The sequence below is a fragment of the Oncorhynchus tshawytscha genome, linkage group LG19, assembly GCF_018296145.1.
Source record: "Oncorhynchus tshawytscha isolate Ot180627B linkage group LG19, Otsh_v2.0, whole genome shotgun sequence".
Lineage (NCBI taxonomy): Eukaryota > Metazoa > Chordata > Actinopteri > Salmoniformes > Salmonidae > Oncorhynchus > Oncorhynchus tshawytscha.
In genome coordinates, this window is record NC_056447.1 from 25,386,085 (window position 1) to 25,406,688 (window position 20,604).

General features: G+C 42.7%; 1 protein-coding gene across 2 annotated transcripts in view; it reads right to left on the bottom strand.

Annotated features, from left to right (window-relative positions):
* Positions 1–614: 614 nt before the first annotated feature.
* Positions 615–20,604, bottom strand: part of LOC112218533 (craniofacial development protein 1) — a 46,628-nt gene continuing 26,638 nt past the window's right edge. Inside the window, exons 6-8 of one of the 2 annotated variants that reach the window (XM_042301509.1) lie at positions 19,841–19,999; positions 11,216–11,288; positions 1,685–1,752 (exon numbers count right to left, since the gene is read on the bottom strand). In XM_042301509.1, the coding sequence (XP_042157443.1) occupies positions 11,234–11,288; positions 19,841–19,999 (214 nt within the window). In that variant the 3' untranslated portion in view covers positions 1,685–1,752; positions 11,216–11,233. Of the gene's footprint in view, positions 1,753–11,215; positions 11,289–19,840; positions 20,000–20,604 lie in introns of both variants that reach the window. The other variant, XM_024379397.2, reaches the window with a different exon arrangement.

The following is a 20,604-nucleotide window of genomic DNA, read 5'->3' on the forward strand; positions in this document are numbered from 1 at the left end:
TGAAGAGAGAGTACAGTACACGGGATCTCTATCTAAATCTGCTTATATATATATATATAACAGAGTAAGTTTCATCTGGTAACATGAAGCACAATTAGAAGAAACAAACAAATGTAGAGTTGGCACCCATGGGGATGGAGGGTGGATCCCTATGTAACGTAAACAAGTCAATTACCCTCTATGAAGGATGCACATGTGTCTCCTCCTTTCCCTTCCAAACACTCAGGCAGGAAACACAGAAGCAGTGGCGGGGGCCTGGATACAGAGGAAATGAGGTTGAAAGATACTGTGTGACTGGAGTCTTCTGACCTTATTTAGGACAGAGCAGAGTGGGTAAGATGGCAGGCACCCGTCCAAGGCCTGTGAGGGATAGGAGGGAGGTGGGTTGGGAGTGTAGGACCTGGGGGGTGAGGGAGATAGAAACAGTTGCATTTGGGGAAGAAGGGGGCAGGGAAGGACTGGCAAGGGTATGATGAAATGGTAGTGTGTCTGTAGACAGTCGTCTGGAGAGAGGGGAAGAGCCTTGGTAGCGGGAAGAGGAAGGGTGGAATATAAGGCCTTAGGGAGGTGAGGGGTACAAACGAGCAAAACAAGACCATCAGCACTAAAACAACAACTTCAAACCAAATGACAAGCTTTATTCCATGTTACAAAGTACAGCAACAGGATGACAACACAAAACAAGTCCAAATTTACCTGTGATTATTCAGACACACTTGAATTCAGACACATTCATTTAACAACCAGTAACTAAAACTAAAGTCCCTGAATTCACCTGTCTGTCTGTGTGTGAGAGTGAGTGCCTACTATTGAACAGCCATACAATTACCTTGTAATAGGAGCTGTGTCATTACGTTGAGAAAACAGTTGAGGAACGTTTAGCGATCCTCTCCCCTCTTAGCTCAGGTTTAACAAGCAGCTAAGCTGACCTGTTGATAAATCTTTTATCATGTCAGAATCTCTGATTGTTGTTGGTATAAATAAGGTACATAATAGTGAGACCATTTTTTATCTTCAAATTAGTTGGAACAACTCCAGAGAATCACAGTGTGCACAACAAGGAGGTGAAATGCAATCAAGTTGAACTCTTCCAATGAACAGCGCACCAAACTGAATCACTGCAGGAGGTGGAGAGGGATGGCACAAATATCTGAGCTGTGTGGATTCTTCCTCTCTTTCAAGAGAGGAAGATGTCATAAAGTCTGATTCAGAGTTCAGGGTGTGCTACTTATTCTCCTCTTCTCACTCCTGGAATGGTTTCCCTTTTTTTTGGATTATGGCAAATGTACAGAAACACCCGGCCACACAGCCATGTGCTGAGGCAAGCAAGTTAGCAGTGCAACCACACCTCTAAATCGGGAAGCAGGAGGAAGCCACTGAGGCAGACAGTCAGGGGTCTGAGTCCAGGTGACTCAGGTCACACACAGGTCCAGGAACAGATGGCGGTTTAATGAGAGTGCTGAGTGTAAACTGGGTATGTGAGGTCTGATAGGTCAAGGAGCAGCCGGCAACAGGAACAGTCAGTAGGCCATCCAGAGACATGGACAGTCCAGTGGCTAAGTATTGGGCTGAGAAACCTTGGGAGGAACTGGGCAGGCATGTACAGTTTGTGTGTGTCACAAATGTAAGTGTAAGTGTATCTGTAACATTATTCCTTGTCATCGTTTCATGATGTTGCCGAGACGCACTTTCTTTTCCTGCTCAAACTGCCGGTGGTCAACTCTCTCCAGAAAATTCTTTCTTTCCACATACCTAAAAACAAACACAGAAAAAATAATTACTAAATCAAACAAACATCTAGCAGGAGATATTAAGAAGCACTCACGTGTGCGTGGACAGACACACACACACACACACTCACTGGACTTTATGCAAACTAGAAACAATATATCCTGAGGCTGCATTTATTGTACCTGGGGGTTTTAACAAAGCAAATTTGAGAACATGGCTACCTAAATTCTATCAGCATATAGATTGTAGTACTCGCGCTGGCAAAACTCTGGATCACTGCTACTCTAATTTGCGCGATGCATGCATCCCGCCCTCCCTTCGGCAAATCTGACCACGACTCCATTTGGCTCCTCCCTTCATTTAGGCAGAAACTCAAACAGGACGTAATCGTGACAAGGACTATTCAACGCTGGTCTGACCAATCGGCATCCACTCTTCAAGATTGTTTTGATCACGCGGAATGGGACATGTTCTGGGTAGCCTCAGAGAATAATATTGATTGATACGCTGATTCGGTGAGTGAGTTAATAAGCGAACCACCGCATTTAACCATGGAAATTTGACTGGGAGTATGGCCGAATACAAACAGTGTAGTTACTCCCGCCGCAAAGCATTCAAACAAGCAAAATGTCAGTATAGAAACAAAGTGGAGTCGCAATTCAATGTCTCAATCACGAGACGTATGTGGCAGGGTCTACAGACAATCACAGACTACAAAAAGAAAACCAGTCACGTCACGGACACTGACGTCTTGCTTCCAGACCAACTAAACACCTGCTTTACCCGCTTTGAGTACAATACAGTGCCACCGACATGGCCCGCTACCAAGGACTGTGGGCTCTCCTCTCTGTGGCCGATGTGAGTAAGACATTTAAACGTGTTAACCCTTGCAAGGCTGCCGGCCTAGACGGCATCCCTAGCCGCGTCCTCAGAGAATGCGCAGACCAGCTGGCTGGAGTGTTTACGGACATATTCAATCTCTCCCTATCCCAGTCGGCTGTCCCCACATGCTTCAAGATGGCCACCATTGTTCCTGTACCCAAGAAGGCACTCCTGTCCCATCCACATCAATGGGACAGGAGTGGAGAAGGTGGAAAGTTTTAAGTTCCTTGGCGTAAGATCCCCTGAAATGGTCCACCCACACAGACAGACAGAGTGGTGAAGTGCTATGATGAAACTGTCTCTCATGAGGACCGCCACATTGATGGAAGACCCAGAGTTACCTCTGGTGCAGAGGAAAAGTTCATTAGAGTTACCAGCCTCAGAAATTGCAGTCCAAATAAATGCTTCACAGAGTTCAAGTAACAGACACATCTCAACATCACCTGTTGAGAGGAAACTGTGTGGATAAGGCCTTCATGGTTGAATTGCTGCAAAGAAACCACTAAAGGACACCAATAAGAAGAGACTTGCTTGGACCAAAGAAACACAAGCAATGGACATTAAACCGATGGAAATATGTCCTTTGGTCTGGATTCCAAATTGGAGATGTTTGGTTCCAACCGTTGTGTCTTTGTGAGACACAGAGTGGGTGAACGGATGATCTCCGCATGTGTATTTCCCTGCATAAAGCATGAAGGAGGTGTTATGGTGTGGAGGTGCTTTGTTGGTGACACTGTGTGTGATTTATTTAGTATTCAAGGCACACTTAGTCAGCATGGCTACCACAGCATTCTGAAGCAATACCCATACCACCTGGTTTGGGCTTAGTGGGACTATCATTTGTTTTTCAACAGGACAATGACTCAACACACCTCCAGGCTGTGTAAGGGCTAGTTTACCAAGAAGGAGAGTGATGCATCAGATGACCTGGCCTCCACAATCACCCGACCTCAACGCAATTGAGATGGTTTGGGATGAGTCGGACCGCAGAGTGAAGAAAAAGCAGCCAATGAGTGCTCAGCATATGTGGGGACTCCTTCAAGACTGTTGGAAAACCATTCCTCATGAAGCTGGTTGAGAGAATGCAAAGAGTGTGTAAAGCTGTCATCAGGCAAAGGGTGGCTACTTTGAATAATCTAAAAACTAACATATTTTGATTTGTTCAACACTTTTTTGCTTACTACATGATTCCATGTGTTATTTCATAGTTTTGATATCTTCATTACTTTTCGACAATGTAGAAAATAGTAAACATTAAGAAAAACCCTTGAATGAGTAGCTGTGTTCGAAACTTTTGAATGGTACTGTACATAGGCTTGGAATCACTGGCCACTTTAATAAAAGAACACTAGTCACTTTAATAATGTTTACATATGGCTTTACTCATCTCTTTACTCATCTCATGTACAGTTGAAGTCAGAGGTTTACATACACCTTAGCCAAATTTAAACTCAGTTTTTCACAATTACTGACATTTAATCCTAGTAAAAATGCCCTGTCTTAAGTCAGTTAGGATCACCACTTTATTTTAAGAATGTGAAATGTCAGAATAATAGTAGAGAAGTATTAATTTCAGTTTTTATTTCTTTCATCACATTCCCAGTGGGTCAGAAGTTAACATACACTCAATTAGTATTTGGTAGCATTGCCTTTAAATTCTTTAACTTGGGTCAAACATTTCAGGTAGCCTTCCACAAGCTTCCCACAATAAGTTGGGTGAATTTTGGCCCATTTCTCCTGACAGAGGTGGTGTAACGGAGTCCGGTTTGTAGGCCTCCTTGCTCGCACAAGCTTTTTCAGTTCTGCCCACAAATTTTCTATAGGATTGAGGTCAGGGCTTTGTGATGGCCACTCCAATACCTTGACTTTGTTGTCCTTAAGCCATTTTGCCACACATTTGGAAGTATGCTTGAGTTCATTGTCCATTTGGAAGACCAAGTTTTAACTTCCTGACTGATGTCTTGAGATGTTGCATCAATATATCCACATCATTTTCCATCCTCATGATGCAATCCATTTTGTGAAGTGCACCAGTCCCTCCTGAAGCAAAGCACCCCCACAACATGATGCTGCCACCCCTGTGCTTCACGGTTGGGATGGTGTTCTTTGGCTTGCAAGCCTCCCCCTTTTTCCTCCAAACATAACGATGGTCATTATGACCAAACAGTTCTATTTTTGTTTCATCAGACCAGAGGACATTCCTCCAAAAAGTACAATCTTTGTCCCCATGTGCAGTTGCAAACCGTAGTCTGCCTTTCTTATGGCGGTTTTGGAGCAGTGGCTTATTCCTTGCTGAGCGGCCATTCAGGTTATGTCGATACAGGACTCGTTTTACTGTGGAAATAGATACTTTTGTACCTGTTTCCTCCAGCATCTTCACAAGGTCCTTTGCTGTTGTTCTGGGATGATTTGCACTTTTCGCACCAAAATGTGTTAATCTCTAGGAGACAGAATGCGTCTCCTTCCTGAGTGGTATGATGGATGCGTGGTCCCATGGTGTTTATACTTGTACAGATTAACTTGGTACCTTCAGGCGTTTGAAAATTACTCCCAAGGATGAACAAGACTTGTGGAGGTCTACAATTTTTTTTCTGAGATCTTGGCTGATTTCTTTTGATTTTTCGATGATGTCAAGCAGAGGCACTGAGTTTGAAGGTAGGCCTTGAAATACATCCAGAGGTACACCTCCAATTGACTCAAATGATGTCAATTAGCCTAACAGAAGCTTCTAAAGTCATGACATCATTTTCTGGAATTTTCCGAGCTGTTTAAAAGGCACAGTCAACTTAGTGTATGCAAGCGTCTGACCCACTGGAATTGTGATACAGTGAATTATAAGTGAAATAATCTGTCTGTAAATAATTGTTGGAAAAATGACTTAGTCCTAACCGACTATAGTTTGTTAACAAGAAATTTGTGGAGTGGTTGAAAATCTCATTTTATTTTGTTTTGTTTTTTTTGTTGTTGAATTTGACCCCTTTTTCGTGGTATCCAATTGTTAGTAGCTACTATCTTGTCTCATCGCTACAACTCCCGTACGGCTCGGGAGAGACGAAGGTTGAAAGTCCTCCGATACACAACCCAACCAAACAGCACTGCTTCTTAACACAGCGCGCATGCAACCCGGAAGCCAGCCGCACCAATGTGTCTGAGGAAACACCGTGCACCTGGCAACCTTGGTTAGCGTGCACTGCGCCCGGCCCGCCACAGGAGTCGCTGGTGCACGATGAGACAAGGATATCCCTACCGGCCAAACCCTCCCTAACTTGGACGACACTAGGCCAATTGTGCGTCGCCCCACGGACCTCCCGTTCGCGGCCGGTTACGACAGAGCCTGGGTGCGAACCCAGAGTCTCTAGTGGCACAGCTGGCGATGCAGTACAGAGCCCTTAACCACTGTGCCACCCGGGAGGCCGAAAATCTAGTTTTAATGATTCCAACATAAGTGTATGTAAACTTCTGACTTCAACCGTATATACTATATTCTATTTTACTGTATTTTAGTCAATTCCACGGCGACATTGCTCAATCTAACATTTATATATTCCATTCTTTTAGAATTGTGTGTTTTGTTAGATATTACTGCACTGTTGGAGCTAGGAACACAAGCATTTCGCTACATCCGCAACAACATCTGCTAAATATGTGTATGTGACCAATAAAATGTTATTTGATTTCCATATCATTTTCCTTCTCCTAGCATGGCATATGCACACCACATAGAGCCTTCTCTATACATAAGGGACAGCTAGAAAGATACCACTGTACCCAAAGTTCCTCCCCAAAGCCATTACCAGCTGCCTCACGGCTCACGCCCACCACTGGTTGTTGTCTGGCCCTGGATCAGAGGGAGGGAGGCCTCCTCACTGGCCCCCCAGCCTGTGTGTGACCCCCCCATGGGAGAGCAGTCCCAGGGCATACCCCTACCATGGGGTTGTCTGGAGCTCCAAGAACAGCTATGTGGTCTCCCAGTGTGGCCTAGTGGACCGCCCTCAGCCCACTGCTGCCTCTCTCTCAGGACCCTGGCCTTCGCAACCACATCCCTTCCAAAGAGACAGATAAACACTGAGAAAAGGGAGGAACTGGGAGAAAGCAGCCATTTAGCGTGTCGGATAGGCTGTATTTCTGAACTCTCCAACTACAGTCTTTAATTTAATGTATATTTACTTCATCTCACCACAATCTAGATTGGCTGAATATACAGTAAGACTCTTCTCTCTCATCTCCTATACTGAAGCACAGACAGACATAGCCAAAACCAGGGTAAGTGGTGGTAGTGTGACATCTCTGCCTGCATGGTTGAAAGCCTCTTCTACTCTCAACAGGCAGTGACAGAGTTAATCATCCCAATGTCTCCAAGGCTGCTCCAATGATGTCATGCTAGATTAGCATCCCCCCTGATGGAGACCAAATCATCCCAAAGCAGTGAGACTGGAGAAACGAGAGAGCTAGCTCACACAGAGGAGTGCTGGGGTGCTGGGTAGCCATGGAGACAGGTGCAGGCTGGGTTATGATGATTACGGGAAGAGATAATACAGAGACCTCAACCAGTGGCAGCAGGTATGTCATCCCCTGCCCCAGAGCAGGCTGGGTAATCACAGGTGAGCAGATGTCTGACTCCTTTTATTGGGTTTAAGAGACAAATGAACCCTTAAAGGCCCAGTGCAGTCAAAATTCTGTTGTTTTCTATGTTTTGTATCATATTGTACAACATCTAATGAAACTATATCAAAAATGTTTTTTCCTGATAGTTGCTGGTTGAAAATAAAATTTACACAGGACCTTCTAATCAGCAGGTTTTGCATGAGTGGAGTTTCTGCTTGCCTGGTGATATCAGAAGGCCGTATAAATTCATAGACCAATAACAGAGGCAAACCTCTATAACCAATAACAACCCACCTTACAGAACTTGGCTATATCACCTGACACCTGACTTTCAGTGTCACCCAGGGATGAGCAAAAATTACAATCACAAAAAAAGAGAGATCAATGTATCAAAATAAACAACAAAATACTTGTATTTTATAATGCATTTAATTCAAATATATGTATTTTGTATTTTAAAATACATTTGCAAGTAGCCGGGTCGAATGTCAATAAACATTCTCAGTAACAGTTACAGAACATTTTACTTGCTATGACTGTGATATGTTATTGTTTCTAGTTGAATGCACTGACTGTAAGTCACTCTGGATTTGTAAAATGTACATATGAAAATTAACATACAAAAAAAAAAAATGTTGGGTACAGTTAAACCTAATTCTACTAATCTGCTGTGTAAATTCTCCAAAACCTGCCTAGAAAAGTCAATTTTGACAGAACCTTGTTTCGGGGCAGAGCTCATTAGAATAATACTCAGCATTCTTTGCAATTGTACATTTTTACATACACGTTTATATTTAGTTAATTTAGCAGATGGTCTTATCACACCATAGTACCATCAGACTTCTGATTCCAATGCAAGGTAAAAGGGGGCCATGAAAAATGGCGAACCTCTATAAAATATGGTATAGAAAAGTATTTTGAAAATAAACTACAGCTCTCGAAAGTATCTTGTAACAAAATACATTTGAGTGTAGTTCAGCCCAGTGTAAAAAATACGTAATTAAAATGCATATTTCAAATACACGTAACAGAAATACTGCCCATACTGTTGTCAACACTCAGTTGATAGAGCTCCTCGGCCCTCCTGACAAAATTGGGTCATCTGCACACATTTTTCACCCAATCCACATCAGTGTGTTATTTTGACATCATTAATTTCTCTGCCATTTCATAATGTGCCCCACAAAGCAGGTCACTCCCTGTGAGTGAACACTTGAACTAGACTAAGTGATAAGCATCGAGGTGACAGCCTTTTAGTGGTTGAGGAGATAGGAATATAGCGTGCTAGGTAGTTTGTTGTCTACACAGATTACTTTTATCCCTTAGCTCTCACTGTGAGCTACACACACCATAAGACTGGCCTACATCTCTTCAACATTCATTATTCATGATCAAAAGCAAAGAGATGTTCAGAAGAAAGTTGGTTACATAGTTAATTTAGACCAGGGGATGGGCAACTTTAATGTGGGTGGGAGCCACACAAAACAAAAGCTGGGAACTGATGAGGGGCCGCAGTGGCTCGCAGGTCTGCGTACACACATCCATACCCACATGCAGTCAGAGTCAACCCTTGCCTTTTGGGGGCCCTAAGCAACATTTTGTTGCGAGCAATAAAATATAGCGGCTCCCCTCTTGACAGTGAAGAGAAACAATTGAAGTTTTAGATTTAATTTCCTGCAATTCCACACATTTTGCCATAGGGTTGAGACAAATGTTTGCAGTTTTCAATATGATATCTGATGATCAATGGGGCCTCACCCGGTCAGTAATTCGACCTTGCTTACTACAAGTTTAAATAGCTGGCCAATAAACTAACTTACCAATCTAAAAATGTTTAGCTGACATGGGCTTATTGAGTGACTGTCAGTGACTGACATAATAGAACACATCCTGATGCACAAGCACATTTTGAAATTGCACCCTGTGAATTCTATTATTCTAACTTTTAATAGTAAGTTGAGACCAGGAAATGAATCCGCAGGCCTACAAAAAGGAGGTGGCCCATGGGCCGCCATTTGCCGATTTAGAGTGAACTCTAACTCTCATTTCACGGCCTGACTATCTCCTATGTAGTTTGTGTGTGTGACAGAAATAGGCATATGTATGATGCACACATATCTATTAATATCCACAGAACATAGGGGGAGGGGGAAGTGGGCAGTGTATATGCACCACTTTAGTGTAGGTGTCTTTTCACACTCCTGTGGTTGGCTGCTCTGAAACACTCACTGCATACAACAGGCACATAGGACAAGTGCTTTGTGTATTTGTGGGGTTTCAAAAATGTACTCAGAAAAGAGCAGGTTAAAAATGCATATGAATACACACGCGATCTCACCTAACCACACATCTATACACTGCAACAAAGGGCAAGCTATAGTAGTGCATTCATCAGCATCAAGAAGTGAAAGGCAGGACGCCTTATCTGCAGAGCTCCTGGGTAAATGGATGTGGACTGCTATTGCTATGTATAGAGCAGGTGCTGCTCTGCACCTGACTCCCTGCCCCCCTCTAACCTCATATATAACCTGTTCTCGACTGTGTTTTCTTAGCTCTGCTCCGTACATTTCCTTTCCTGTGACGCAGGAACAGCGACCAGCAGCCAGGCTGCATAGCTCATCAGTCAGAGACACAGAGGAGGATGGAGAAGAGGAGAGAAAGATGGTGGGGGGGGGGCTGTTCAATTATTCATCTGTTCAACAGTAACCTTTAGGAAAGAATAATGCCACTGCAGGGCCTCTCTGACAGCAGAGAGAAAATACTGTTCTGGGAGAGGAGGCAGGCACGAAGGGAGATGAGCGCCACTGAAAGCTCTGGATGTCAGATGATGCTGGTATTCTGAGAAGGCATGCAGATGGACAGCTGCTCCACAGCTACAGGTCAAGCAGGGGGATTATAGGCATTGATTGAAACTCAGTGTTAAATTCAAATCTTCCATCAATCATATCTAAACCAATATCACAACAATTTCAATGAAAATAATCAAATCAACTCGGTTGGTGGTACACAACACACTCCCCGCCTCTCGCCATGAGCCATCCACCCGTTGCCGAGAACCACATACCGGATTTCTTAATTAACAGGGTTGTTAGCAATTTATTTTTAAGAGTATTACTTGCGCCTACCTAGCTCAAATTCTAGATGTCGGATTAAAACTAGACTACAGCATCCATAAAGTGAGCACTGGACATAAAAACATGCTGGACTGACAAAATTTGTAGGTGCAACAGTTTTTTATTAAATGTATAACTTATCGCTCTCCCGTGCACATTTCTTATTAAGAAACAACGACGTGTTACCTTGTTGTAGCATCTCTGACAATATGCTATCATCTCTTATCGGCCGAATCTCAGAGTTCTAACACCAGGCTGGTTGCTCGGCAACAACGCAGCTGCCAATCAGGAAGTGTATGCGAACAAACCTAGGTTACTGTATGTAGCCAGCTGGTATATTCAAACTGAGGTTAATCAATACATGCAAACAGATATTTAGATTAGCTAGGTTGCTAAAGTTACATAGCTAATGTTAGCTTGCGTGTACAAAGTTCAGCAGCTAGCCTCTGTAGCTAGCTAACACCAGTCAGCTGAAAGCTAGCTAGCTAACGAACAGCCAAATAAAAGGTAGCTAGCAAATGAATGTGGTTTTGTTTTGATGAGCTAGGTATCTAAATAACGTAATGTTATACCAGTCAGATGAGCGTTAACGTTGGCTAGGTAGCTAACAAGCGAGGGAAGCTAGCTAACTATATTTACCCAAATAAGATTTTTCACATAAGGCTGAAGTCATCATGTGTAAACTGCTGATCTCGTGTAATCGGAGCACAAACAAATATGCACAAATAAACTTGCGAACATCCTTGGCTGCTATGATAGCAACCTTAGCTAGCATTACAATCTTACGTTGACTAACGTGTATGGCCAGTTCATGCACCGAAATAGAGCATACTTTCTTACACAAGACATAACAAGTTAGTTACGTTAACTTTAAAATCACAGACCTTTGGGAAACAGCCATCCTACTTCACATTAATTTGCATTGCATAGACCAAGTTGTGGTAAGATGAGGTATCACTAAGAGACAGAAACAGAAACCGTTTACCTCATCATAAGTAGACATAAGTGCAAGTGATTAAATACTTCCAATAGAAAAGATTTCACTGAACAACAAAAGGGAATATTGAATGATACCCAATGGTCAATCAATCGCATCTCCCAAAAACATTTCAACATCCATCTGTAAAATGATAGTCTAGAAACTAAAGCTTTGGTTGTCTTCCTCTCAGGCTTCCATGTCTTCTCCCTGGACCTCCTCAATGTACACCTCTTGAACATCAGACTCTGAGGCCTCATCTTCACTATCTCTTTCCAACCTTGTTGAGGACGGCTCGTTGTCAGGTTCAAAACTCCTCAAATTTGCCCAGATGGCCACCACTTTTCCAACCCTTGTACTGGTCAGCTTGTTGTGTGCTTTGGTGTGTGTGTTCCCAAACAAGGGCCAGTTGCGCTCTGAGGTGGCTGATGTTGGTGGGATTTGGAGGATGATGGAGGCAACAGGGGAAAGAGCCTCAGATCCACAAAGTCCCTTCCACAAGGTGGCTGATGAGATATGTTGGCACAACTGCCATATTGCATCTCCATCCCAAAGCCCTTGCTTGGAATTGTACGTTGCCAGACTGCCAAGAACCTTGCACTCATCCAGGCCAAAGTGGTGAGACAAAAGTGAGGACAGCATAGGCCTTGTTGATCTCTGCACCAGACAGGATGCTTTAGCCAGCATACTTGGGGTCCAACATGTACGCTGCGGTGTGTATGTGGCTTCAGGCAGAAGTCTTCACACTTCTCAGAACTGCAATTTCCTCTGCTTGGAGCAACAGTGAAGAGGGTGGGCGGTACGGATGTATTTTCTTACATCTGCAAGCAGAGCCTGAACATCAGACAGGATGGCATTGTCTCCCTCAATCTGTGCAATGGCTACTGCTATTAGTTTCAAGAGTTTCAGGATGCTTACCACTCTCTCCCAAAATACATAATCCAGAAGGATCCTCTTGATGGGGCTGTCCATATCGGCAGACTGTGATATGGCCATTTCCTGGAGAGACTCCTTCCCCTCCAGGAGACTGTCAAACATGATGACAACACCACCCCAACGGGTGTTGCTGGGTAGCTTCAATGTGGTGCTCTTATTCTTCTCACTTTGCTTGGTGAGGTAGATTGCTGCTATAACTTGATGACCCTGCCTAACCATTTCCTTGGCTCTCTTGTAGAGTGTATCCATTTTCTTTCAGTGCAATGACATCCTTGAGGAGCAGATTCAATGCATGAGCAGCACAGCCAATGGGTGTAATGTGATGTTAGGACTCCTCCACTTTAGACCAAGCAGCCGTCATGTTCACAGCATTTTTCTGTCACCTTGGAGCAAATACCTTCTGTGGTCCAAGGTCATTGATGACTGCCTTCAGCTCATCTGCAATGTAGAGACCGGTGTGTCTGTTGTCCTTGTGTCTGTGCTCTTGTAGAATACTGGTTGAGGCGTGGAGATGTAGTTAATTATTCCTTGCCCACAAACATTTGACCATCTATAAGAGATGATTGCAATAAAGGCTGCTTTCTCTATGATTTGCTTGACCTTCAATTGAACTCTGCATCCAGCAAATGAGTAGATAAAGCATGTCTGGTTGGAGGGGTGTATGCTGGGCAAAGAACATTCAGAAATCTTTTCCAATACACATTGCCTGTGAGCATCAGAGGTGAACCAGTTGCATACACAGCTCGAGCAAGACATTCATCAGCATTTCTCTGACTACGTTCCTCCATTGAGTCAAAAAAACTTCTGATTCCAGGAGGACCATGAGCTGTTGCTATCGATAAGGTGTCCGATTCATAATTTTCACCTCGAATAGAAGTATAGGGACTTTTGTCAGAGGTTGCTTGTCGTGAGCGCTGAGGGAACTTTATGCACTTGGCCAGATGATTCGGCATCTTTGTTGCATTCTTCTTCACATATGATTTGGCACAGTATTTGCAAATGTACACAGCTTTTCCTTCTACATTAGCTGCAGTGAAATGTCTCCACATATCAGATAGCGCCGGTGGCATTTTCCTGTAAAGATTGGAAAATAGTTAAGCAGTTAGATTAAACAACTCCTTTGTAAGATAAATGTTTTACAATTATATGTATGGAAACAGGTGTATTAACACTCCTCAGTTAGCAGGCTCAAGCAAGCTAAAATCTACATGGTAGCAAAAAATAACTACAAAAATTGTTAACAATTTAGAAATGATTTAAACACAATTTGCTGTAGGCTACGATTTACTAGTTAACAAAAATATCATCTACGTCATATAAAATATATTCACCCCACCCAGTATTGTGATCAAAACTTGTAGTCCTAGGCTCAGACAATGTAGTAGTGTGGGCTCAATAGCATCTCATAGTGTGCAATATCTTGAGAAACAGCTGTACATGTGATGGAAGAGTGCACTGCACATGTGATGGAAGAATGCACTAAGGGTTGCAATTCCATTGAATTGTGGATAGTTTAACCAAAATATGCCACAAGACCTAGAATTGCCTTATGATTTTAAGCAAAATTCCCCAAATTCCAGGGCTTAACTTCCTATGGAAAATTTCTGGAAATTTCCTGGAATATTTCCGACCCTTTGCAACCCTACTCAGAATCACTGCTTGCTGAACATTCTGTGTGCCATCCTGGTCTCATGCAAAGCTGGGACACTGAAATTAGTATGATATGTTACGTTTGGTATGGTTACATAAGACAGTAGATTACTTAAAACCTCTTAAGGATCCGCCCCTTTTCCCCCCAATTTTCACCTAAAATTACATACCCAAATCTCAGGAACTGAAACAAGGATATGCATATTCCTGATACCATTTGAAAGGAAACACTTTGCAGTTTGTGGAAATGTGAAATGAATGTAGGAGAATAACACATTAGATATGGAAAAAGATAATACAAAGAAATGCAAGAGTAAGGCCATAATATATTATTCCAACCCAGGCACCATTTAGATTTTGGCCACTAGATGGCAGCAGTATATGTGCAAAGTTTTAGACTGATCCAATGAACCATATGTTCAAAATATTGTACCAAGACTGTCCAAATGTGCCTAATGGGTTTATTAATACATTTTCAAGTTCATAATTGTGCACTCTCCTCACACAATAGCATGGTATTATTTCACTGTAATAGCTACTGTAAATTGGACAGGGCAGTTAGATGAACAAGAATTTAAGCTTTATGCCCATATCAGACATGTCAATGTCATGGGAAATTTGCATGTTACTTACAACCTCAAGCTAATCACATTAGCTTAGCCATCCCGTGGGGGGGACCAATCCTGTAGAGGTTTTAGACCCCTTCACTGCAGTCAAATGACCAAATCACCCACTAGTGGCCTCATGAGGTGAAATGTAAATGTAATGTAAATGTAATGTAAATGTAATGTTTTTCAAAATTAAAAAACATTATTTCAAAACACTTGCTGAAAACACTTGCTGGTGTTTGTATGTCAAACGGTTTTGTTATATTTCAGTCTCCTGTAATGTATACTGTGCATTCGGAAAGTATTCAGACCCCTTCCCTCATTCCACATTTTGTTACGTTACAGCCTTATCTAAAATTGATTAAATCCACATTTTTTCCTCATTAATTTACACACAATACCCCATAATGACAAAACTAAAATAGGTTAGTATACATTTTTGCTAATTTATTTAAAAAAATATATATATTATTTACATAAGCATCCAGACCCTTTGCTATGAGACACGAAAATCAGCTCAGGTGCATCCTGTTTCCATTGATCGTCCTTGAGATGTTTCTACAAATTGATTGGAGTCCACCTGCGGTCAATTCAATTGATTGGACATGATTTAGAAAGGCACACACCTGTCTATATAAGGTCCCAGAGTTGACAGTGCATGTCAGAGCAAAAACCAAGCCATGAGGTCAAAGGAATTGTCCGAAGAGCTCAGAGATAGGATTGTGTTGAGCCACATTTCTGGGGAAGGGTACCAAAACATTTCTGCAGCATTGAAGGTACCCAAAGAGCACAGTGGCCTCCAACATTCTTAAATGGAAGAAGTTTGGAACCACCAAGACTCTTCCTAGAGCTGGCCACCCAGCCAAACTGAGCAATCGGAGGAGAAGGGCCTTGGTCAGGGAGGTGACCAAGAACCCGATGGTCACTCTGATGGAGATCCAGAGATCCTCTGTGGAGATGGGAGAACCATCCAGAGAGACAACCATCTCTGCAGCACTCCACCAATCAGGCCTTTATAGTAGAGTGGCCAGACGGAAGCCACTCCTTAGTAAAAGGCAAATGACAGCCCGCTTAGAGTTTGCCAAAAGGCACCTGAAGGATTTCTAAATCATAAGAAACAAGATTCTCTGGTCTGATGAAAGCAAGATTGAACTTTTTGCCCTGAATGCCAAGCGTCACGTCTGGAGGAAACCTGACACCATCCCTACGGTGAAGCATGGTGGTGGTGGCAGCATCATGCTGTGGAGTTGTTTTTCAGAGGCAGGGACTGGGAGACTAGTCAGGATTATGGGAAAGATGAACAGAGCAAAGTACAGAGAGATCTTTGATGAAAACTTTCTCCAGAGCGGTCAGGATCTCAGACTGGGGCAAAGGTTCACCTTCCAACTAGACAACGACCCCTAAGCACACAGCCAAGACAACACAGGAGTGGCTTTGGGACAAGTCTCTGAATGTCCTTGAGTGGCCCAGCCAGAACCTGGACTTGAATCCGAGATAACATCTCTGCAGAGACCTGAAAATAGCTGTGCAGACACGCCCCCCATCCAACCTGACAGAGCTTGAGAGGATCTGCAGAGAAGAATGGGAGAAACTTCCCAAATACAGGTGTGCCAAGCTTGTAGCGTCATACCCAAGAAGACTCAAGTCTGTAATCGTTGCCAAAGATGCTTCAACAAAGTACTGCATAAAGGGTTAGGGTTGATATTTCAGTTTGATATTTCAGTTTTTTTATTTTATACATTTGCGTGTAGATTGATGAGAGGGAAGAAAACTATGTCAAAAAAGTGAAGGAGCCAAAATACTTTACGAATGCACTGTATAAGGTGTCATATTGGGATGCAAACTCAAAATTGAATACTATATCTGACATGGTACAGGTCTTATCTTTTTTGAAGCACATAATCATTGGTGAGGTACACGTTTGTTTCAAAGTAGATTTGTTTAAGAGAAACTCTGTGTGACCCTGATTTAGCCCACTGCAGTAAAAGGTTTTACAACAAAAATGAGGGTGGTTGGTCGGAGTGGAAGGATGGGAGTATAACGCGAATGTCTAGCAACCCTTAGTGACAACAAATTGGAATTCGTAATATATCATACGTAATGGAAATTCATAACGTATCGTACGAATTGAAATTCGTAACATATACAAATTCCAATTCGTAACATATAATGTGAAATGGATGATGGCCATCCACAAATTAATACATACCATACGAAACATAACATATACTATACTGAAGGACAACATAAACGCAACATGTAAAGTGTTGGTCCCATGTGTCTCAAGTTGAGGGAGCGTGCAAATGGCACGCTGACTGCAGGAATGTCCACCAGAGCTGCTGCCAGAGAACTGAATGTTAATTTCTCTGGCTTCACGAGTGGCGCGGCAGTTTAAGGCACTGCATCGCATCACTACAGACCTGGGTTCGACCTCAGGCTGTGTCACAACCGGCCTTGACCGGGAATCCCATAGGGCGGCGCACAATTATCCCAGCGTCGTCCAGGTTAGGCAGGGGGGGGGCCTTTACTTGGCTCATCACGCTCTAGCAACTCCTTGTGGCGGGCTGGGTGACTTCGGTTGTCAGTTGAACAGGGTGCGGCTGGCTTCCGGGTTAAGCATGCAGGTGTTAACGAGCGTGGTTTGGCGGGTCATGTTTCAGAGGACACATGACTCGACCTTCACCTCTCCCAAGCCTGTTGGGGAGTTGCAACGATGAGACAAGATTGAAATTGGGGAGAAACCGAGGTAAAATACAAATATATATATATATATATATATATATAAAATTAAAACTGAGGTGTATTTCTGTCTGTAATAAAGCCCTTTTGTGGTGAAAAATGTATTCTGATTGGCTGGGCCAGGCTGCCAAGTGGGTGGCCCATGGCTGCACTCCTGCACAATCATGTGAACAGCATAGATTAGGGCCTAATGAATTTATTTCAATTGACTGATTTCTATGAACTGTAAATCAGTTCAGTTAAATCAACTGTTTTAACCAAGCAAGATATATAAATGTGGAATCACTACTGAGTGAATTAACAAAATCATTTTGGAATGAACGCTTCCAAAATATTTGAATGGTCTGTCGAAGTCAAGGTGTTAAGTTCCTAGTGTAATGTTTAGAGTTCCCAGCTGTGGGTCATAACAATGCGGGTTCACCTGCTGGAGGAGATATTTTGACCATTCTTTTGTTAAACCTCTTAGATGTAAAGTCCCCTGTTTAGGGGACCTGCGTGGTTCTGGTACAGATTCCGAACGTCATTTTCGCTTATATCGATCTGTGGACACTGTAGATCAAAATGGCTTGAATTGAGCGATAGCCCTGGTTCCCACGGATACAGAGGCTGCAGTCCAAATTCAAAGTAGACAGATCGTGGTCCTAAACAGCCCTTGAATGACGTTTTACATTGTCATATCGGAGAGCCAATGTCCTTGGTTGAAATCTTGAAATTGAGCTCAAAAACAACCAACCTAAAGCTATGAATGTACCTAGCAAGCTAATGTAGTTAGCTAGCACTTCTGTAATTTAGCTAGCTAGCTACAGTTACCCATAGCTGGCTAACTAGTTTTATAGTTTGGTAATTTATTCCAATATGTTTATGAAGCTAGCTATGTTTTATATGGTCCTCACTACAATACTAATGTCATCTATACATTTGTTTTAGTAAGCTAGCTTACAAAATTCATAATTTTGTCTGACATGCCGAAAATGCAGCCGTGTTGATTCAATTTGACACTTTCCGGCCACCGGAGTATGACACGTGACCACAGTTTGCATTGAATTGTCATATCAACCCCACAAGTGATCATTCCCTTAAGCTAAATCGAGGGGGCAACGTTAGTGAATTGGACCTCCACTTAAGACAAACTGCATCTAGTTTCGACAAGGATTCCCACAAGGCAAAGTGGCTAGCACGAGTGCGGAGGGCTTAAAAATATCGTTTTTGGACTGCAACCACACTATATTTTCTGAGCCTGTGTGATGTAGGATGTGAAATCTGAAACCACTTGAAGCTGGGATGTCCTTCCTACCATTTCATTTGCTCTTCCGACTGTCCATTAAATCTTGGCATCCCTGCAATTGTTACATCGTAGCGGAGCAGGAGAGTGATTTCATCAAGGTAGCAAATACAGAGATTGATTTCTAGACATTAATATAAAATAATACATAGATTTTAATCAAAAACGTTCTGCTTGTCATAGACAGACAACATTAATATGAGATTAAAGTAAATCACAGTATAATGGTTTAAAAGCAGGATTTTTATAATATTACCGTTAAACAACTTTATATCACTTAGGCACAGCAGGCATCAAGTTACTTGCTGATAAATTTGCATAAAAAAGGTCTATCATTTTTACCAAACACAATTAAATGCTTACAATTGCCAATTTATAGGCATGACTCATTTAGGCATCTTAATAAGGCTGGACTGCTGCAGAGTTCAGCAGGGTACAAGCTGTCGATCACAAAGCTCTTGTCTATAGGGGATTCTCTTCATGACTATCCACAGTCCAACCTGCTGATGACTACTGTAGATTGTGTGAGGATTTAGTGACCAGCCGGAAGAAGACGACTCGACAGCACCCTCCTCAGGGGATCGGTACTCAGTGTAAAGCCAATTAGTACATACCTGGGCCCACTGATTGGCTAGGTGTCTCCCTCTATATAGGTGTGCCAGGAGATGAGCTCGAGGTGGATTGGGAGCAGACACCGGGACCTGTGAGGACGTTGGACTTTCCTACCTCAGAGAAAGCTTCTTCATCTGATGCACCTCGGCTCTATGTTAAACAAGGCAGGCTATTGATAGAGGGAAGCGTTCGCCCTGTAAATATGATGTGTAGATGATAGTCTAAAGACAAGGGGAGCCGTTTCTTGTTTCGTGTTCCATTTTTGGCCATGGCCTTTTGGTCAACTGGTTTGTTTATGTGTATTATTTTTACGCTGTTGGACGCTACCTTGTACTGGAATTATTTTGTCTGGCGAAAAGAAAACCCGTTTAGTGACAATACAAAAAAAAAGGAACCACAATCACTGCCTCAGGTCTGTTGATTTCATGCCTCCAGCCTGTGTTAGGGTGTTTCGGACTAGCTGATCCATCACAACAGATAAAAGGCCACTGGTATGTGACACAGATGTGTTCTGTAGCTCAGGATTAGTACTGGACAGTAGTACTGGACAGTAGATATTATATAGGACCAGTCCATCAGGATAAGGCTGGTGGGTAGAGGCAAAATACCTTTTAACTGAACTATCAGTTTACCAGCCTGTTGAACTGGTGGAATGGTGTTGCAGTACATTGTATGGCATCGCTGGTACTATTAGAGAGAGACTCACCCCTCTTTGCCGCGGTTGTGGATGGCCAGCTCGTCCCCGATGCCTTCCTCGTCTTTGAAGGCGTTCCAGTCCATCTTAGACTTCTCTAACGTGCTCATCTTCTGTTTCTTCCCCCCGAGGCGGTCCAGGATGCTACCCATCCCTACAGGCCTCTTCACACTGAGGGGGACACATATAAACGTTACACAATAAAAGAGAACACAGAGGAGGGGAGGTGCTTCATTGTGACGCAGGGCTGATGAAGTTGGATATTTTTGCAAGCCTCATCTTCAGAAAACAGCAGAGTGAAATTATGACATTTTCAAGGGAGAGCAATAAATGAAATTGGAGCCCGACTGATATTGTCAGCCGATATTGGCCTTTTACCTCTATATCGGTATCAGCCTATAATTCCACTAATAAATAGGATGAAAAATGGGAATCTCATGCTTGTCTGAACGCTTGATGTGATTCATTTCACAATGTAATTTTTTTTTTACATTTCAAACATATTTGTTGGACAATTGCTGTTTTGGATGGCAATTTATAAGAATTCAGTGTGGAATAATTCCACTTGAATTTCCCCGGCGTAAAACAGTATATCGACATATATATCGTAAAGTTTCGTCCCCCAAAAAATCTGAATCGGTATCGGGCTCTAAATGAAATAGTCACAAGCTCTAATGCCCACAATGAAGAAAATTGAATAATGGGGGAAGAGAGTGAATGAGGGAAGAGAGGAGAGAAAATAAGAGACAAGACAGAGGAAATATACAGATTTCAGA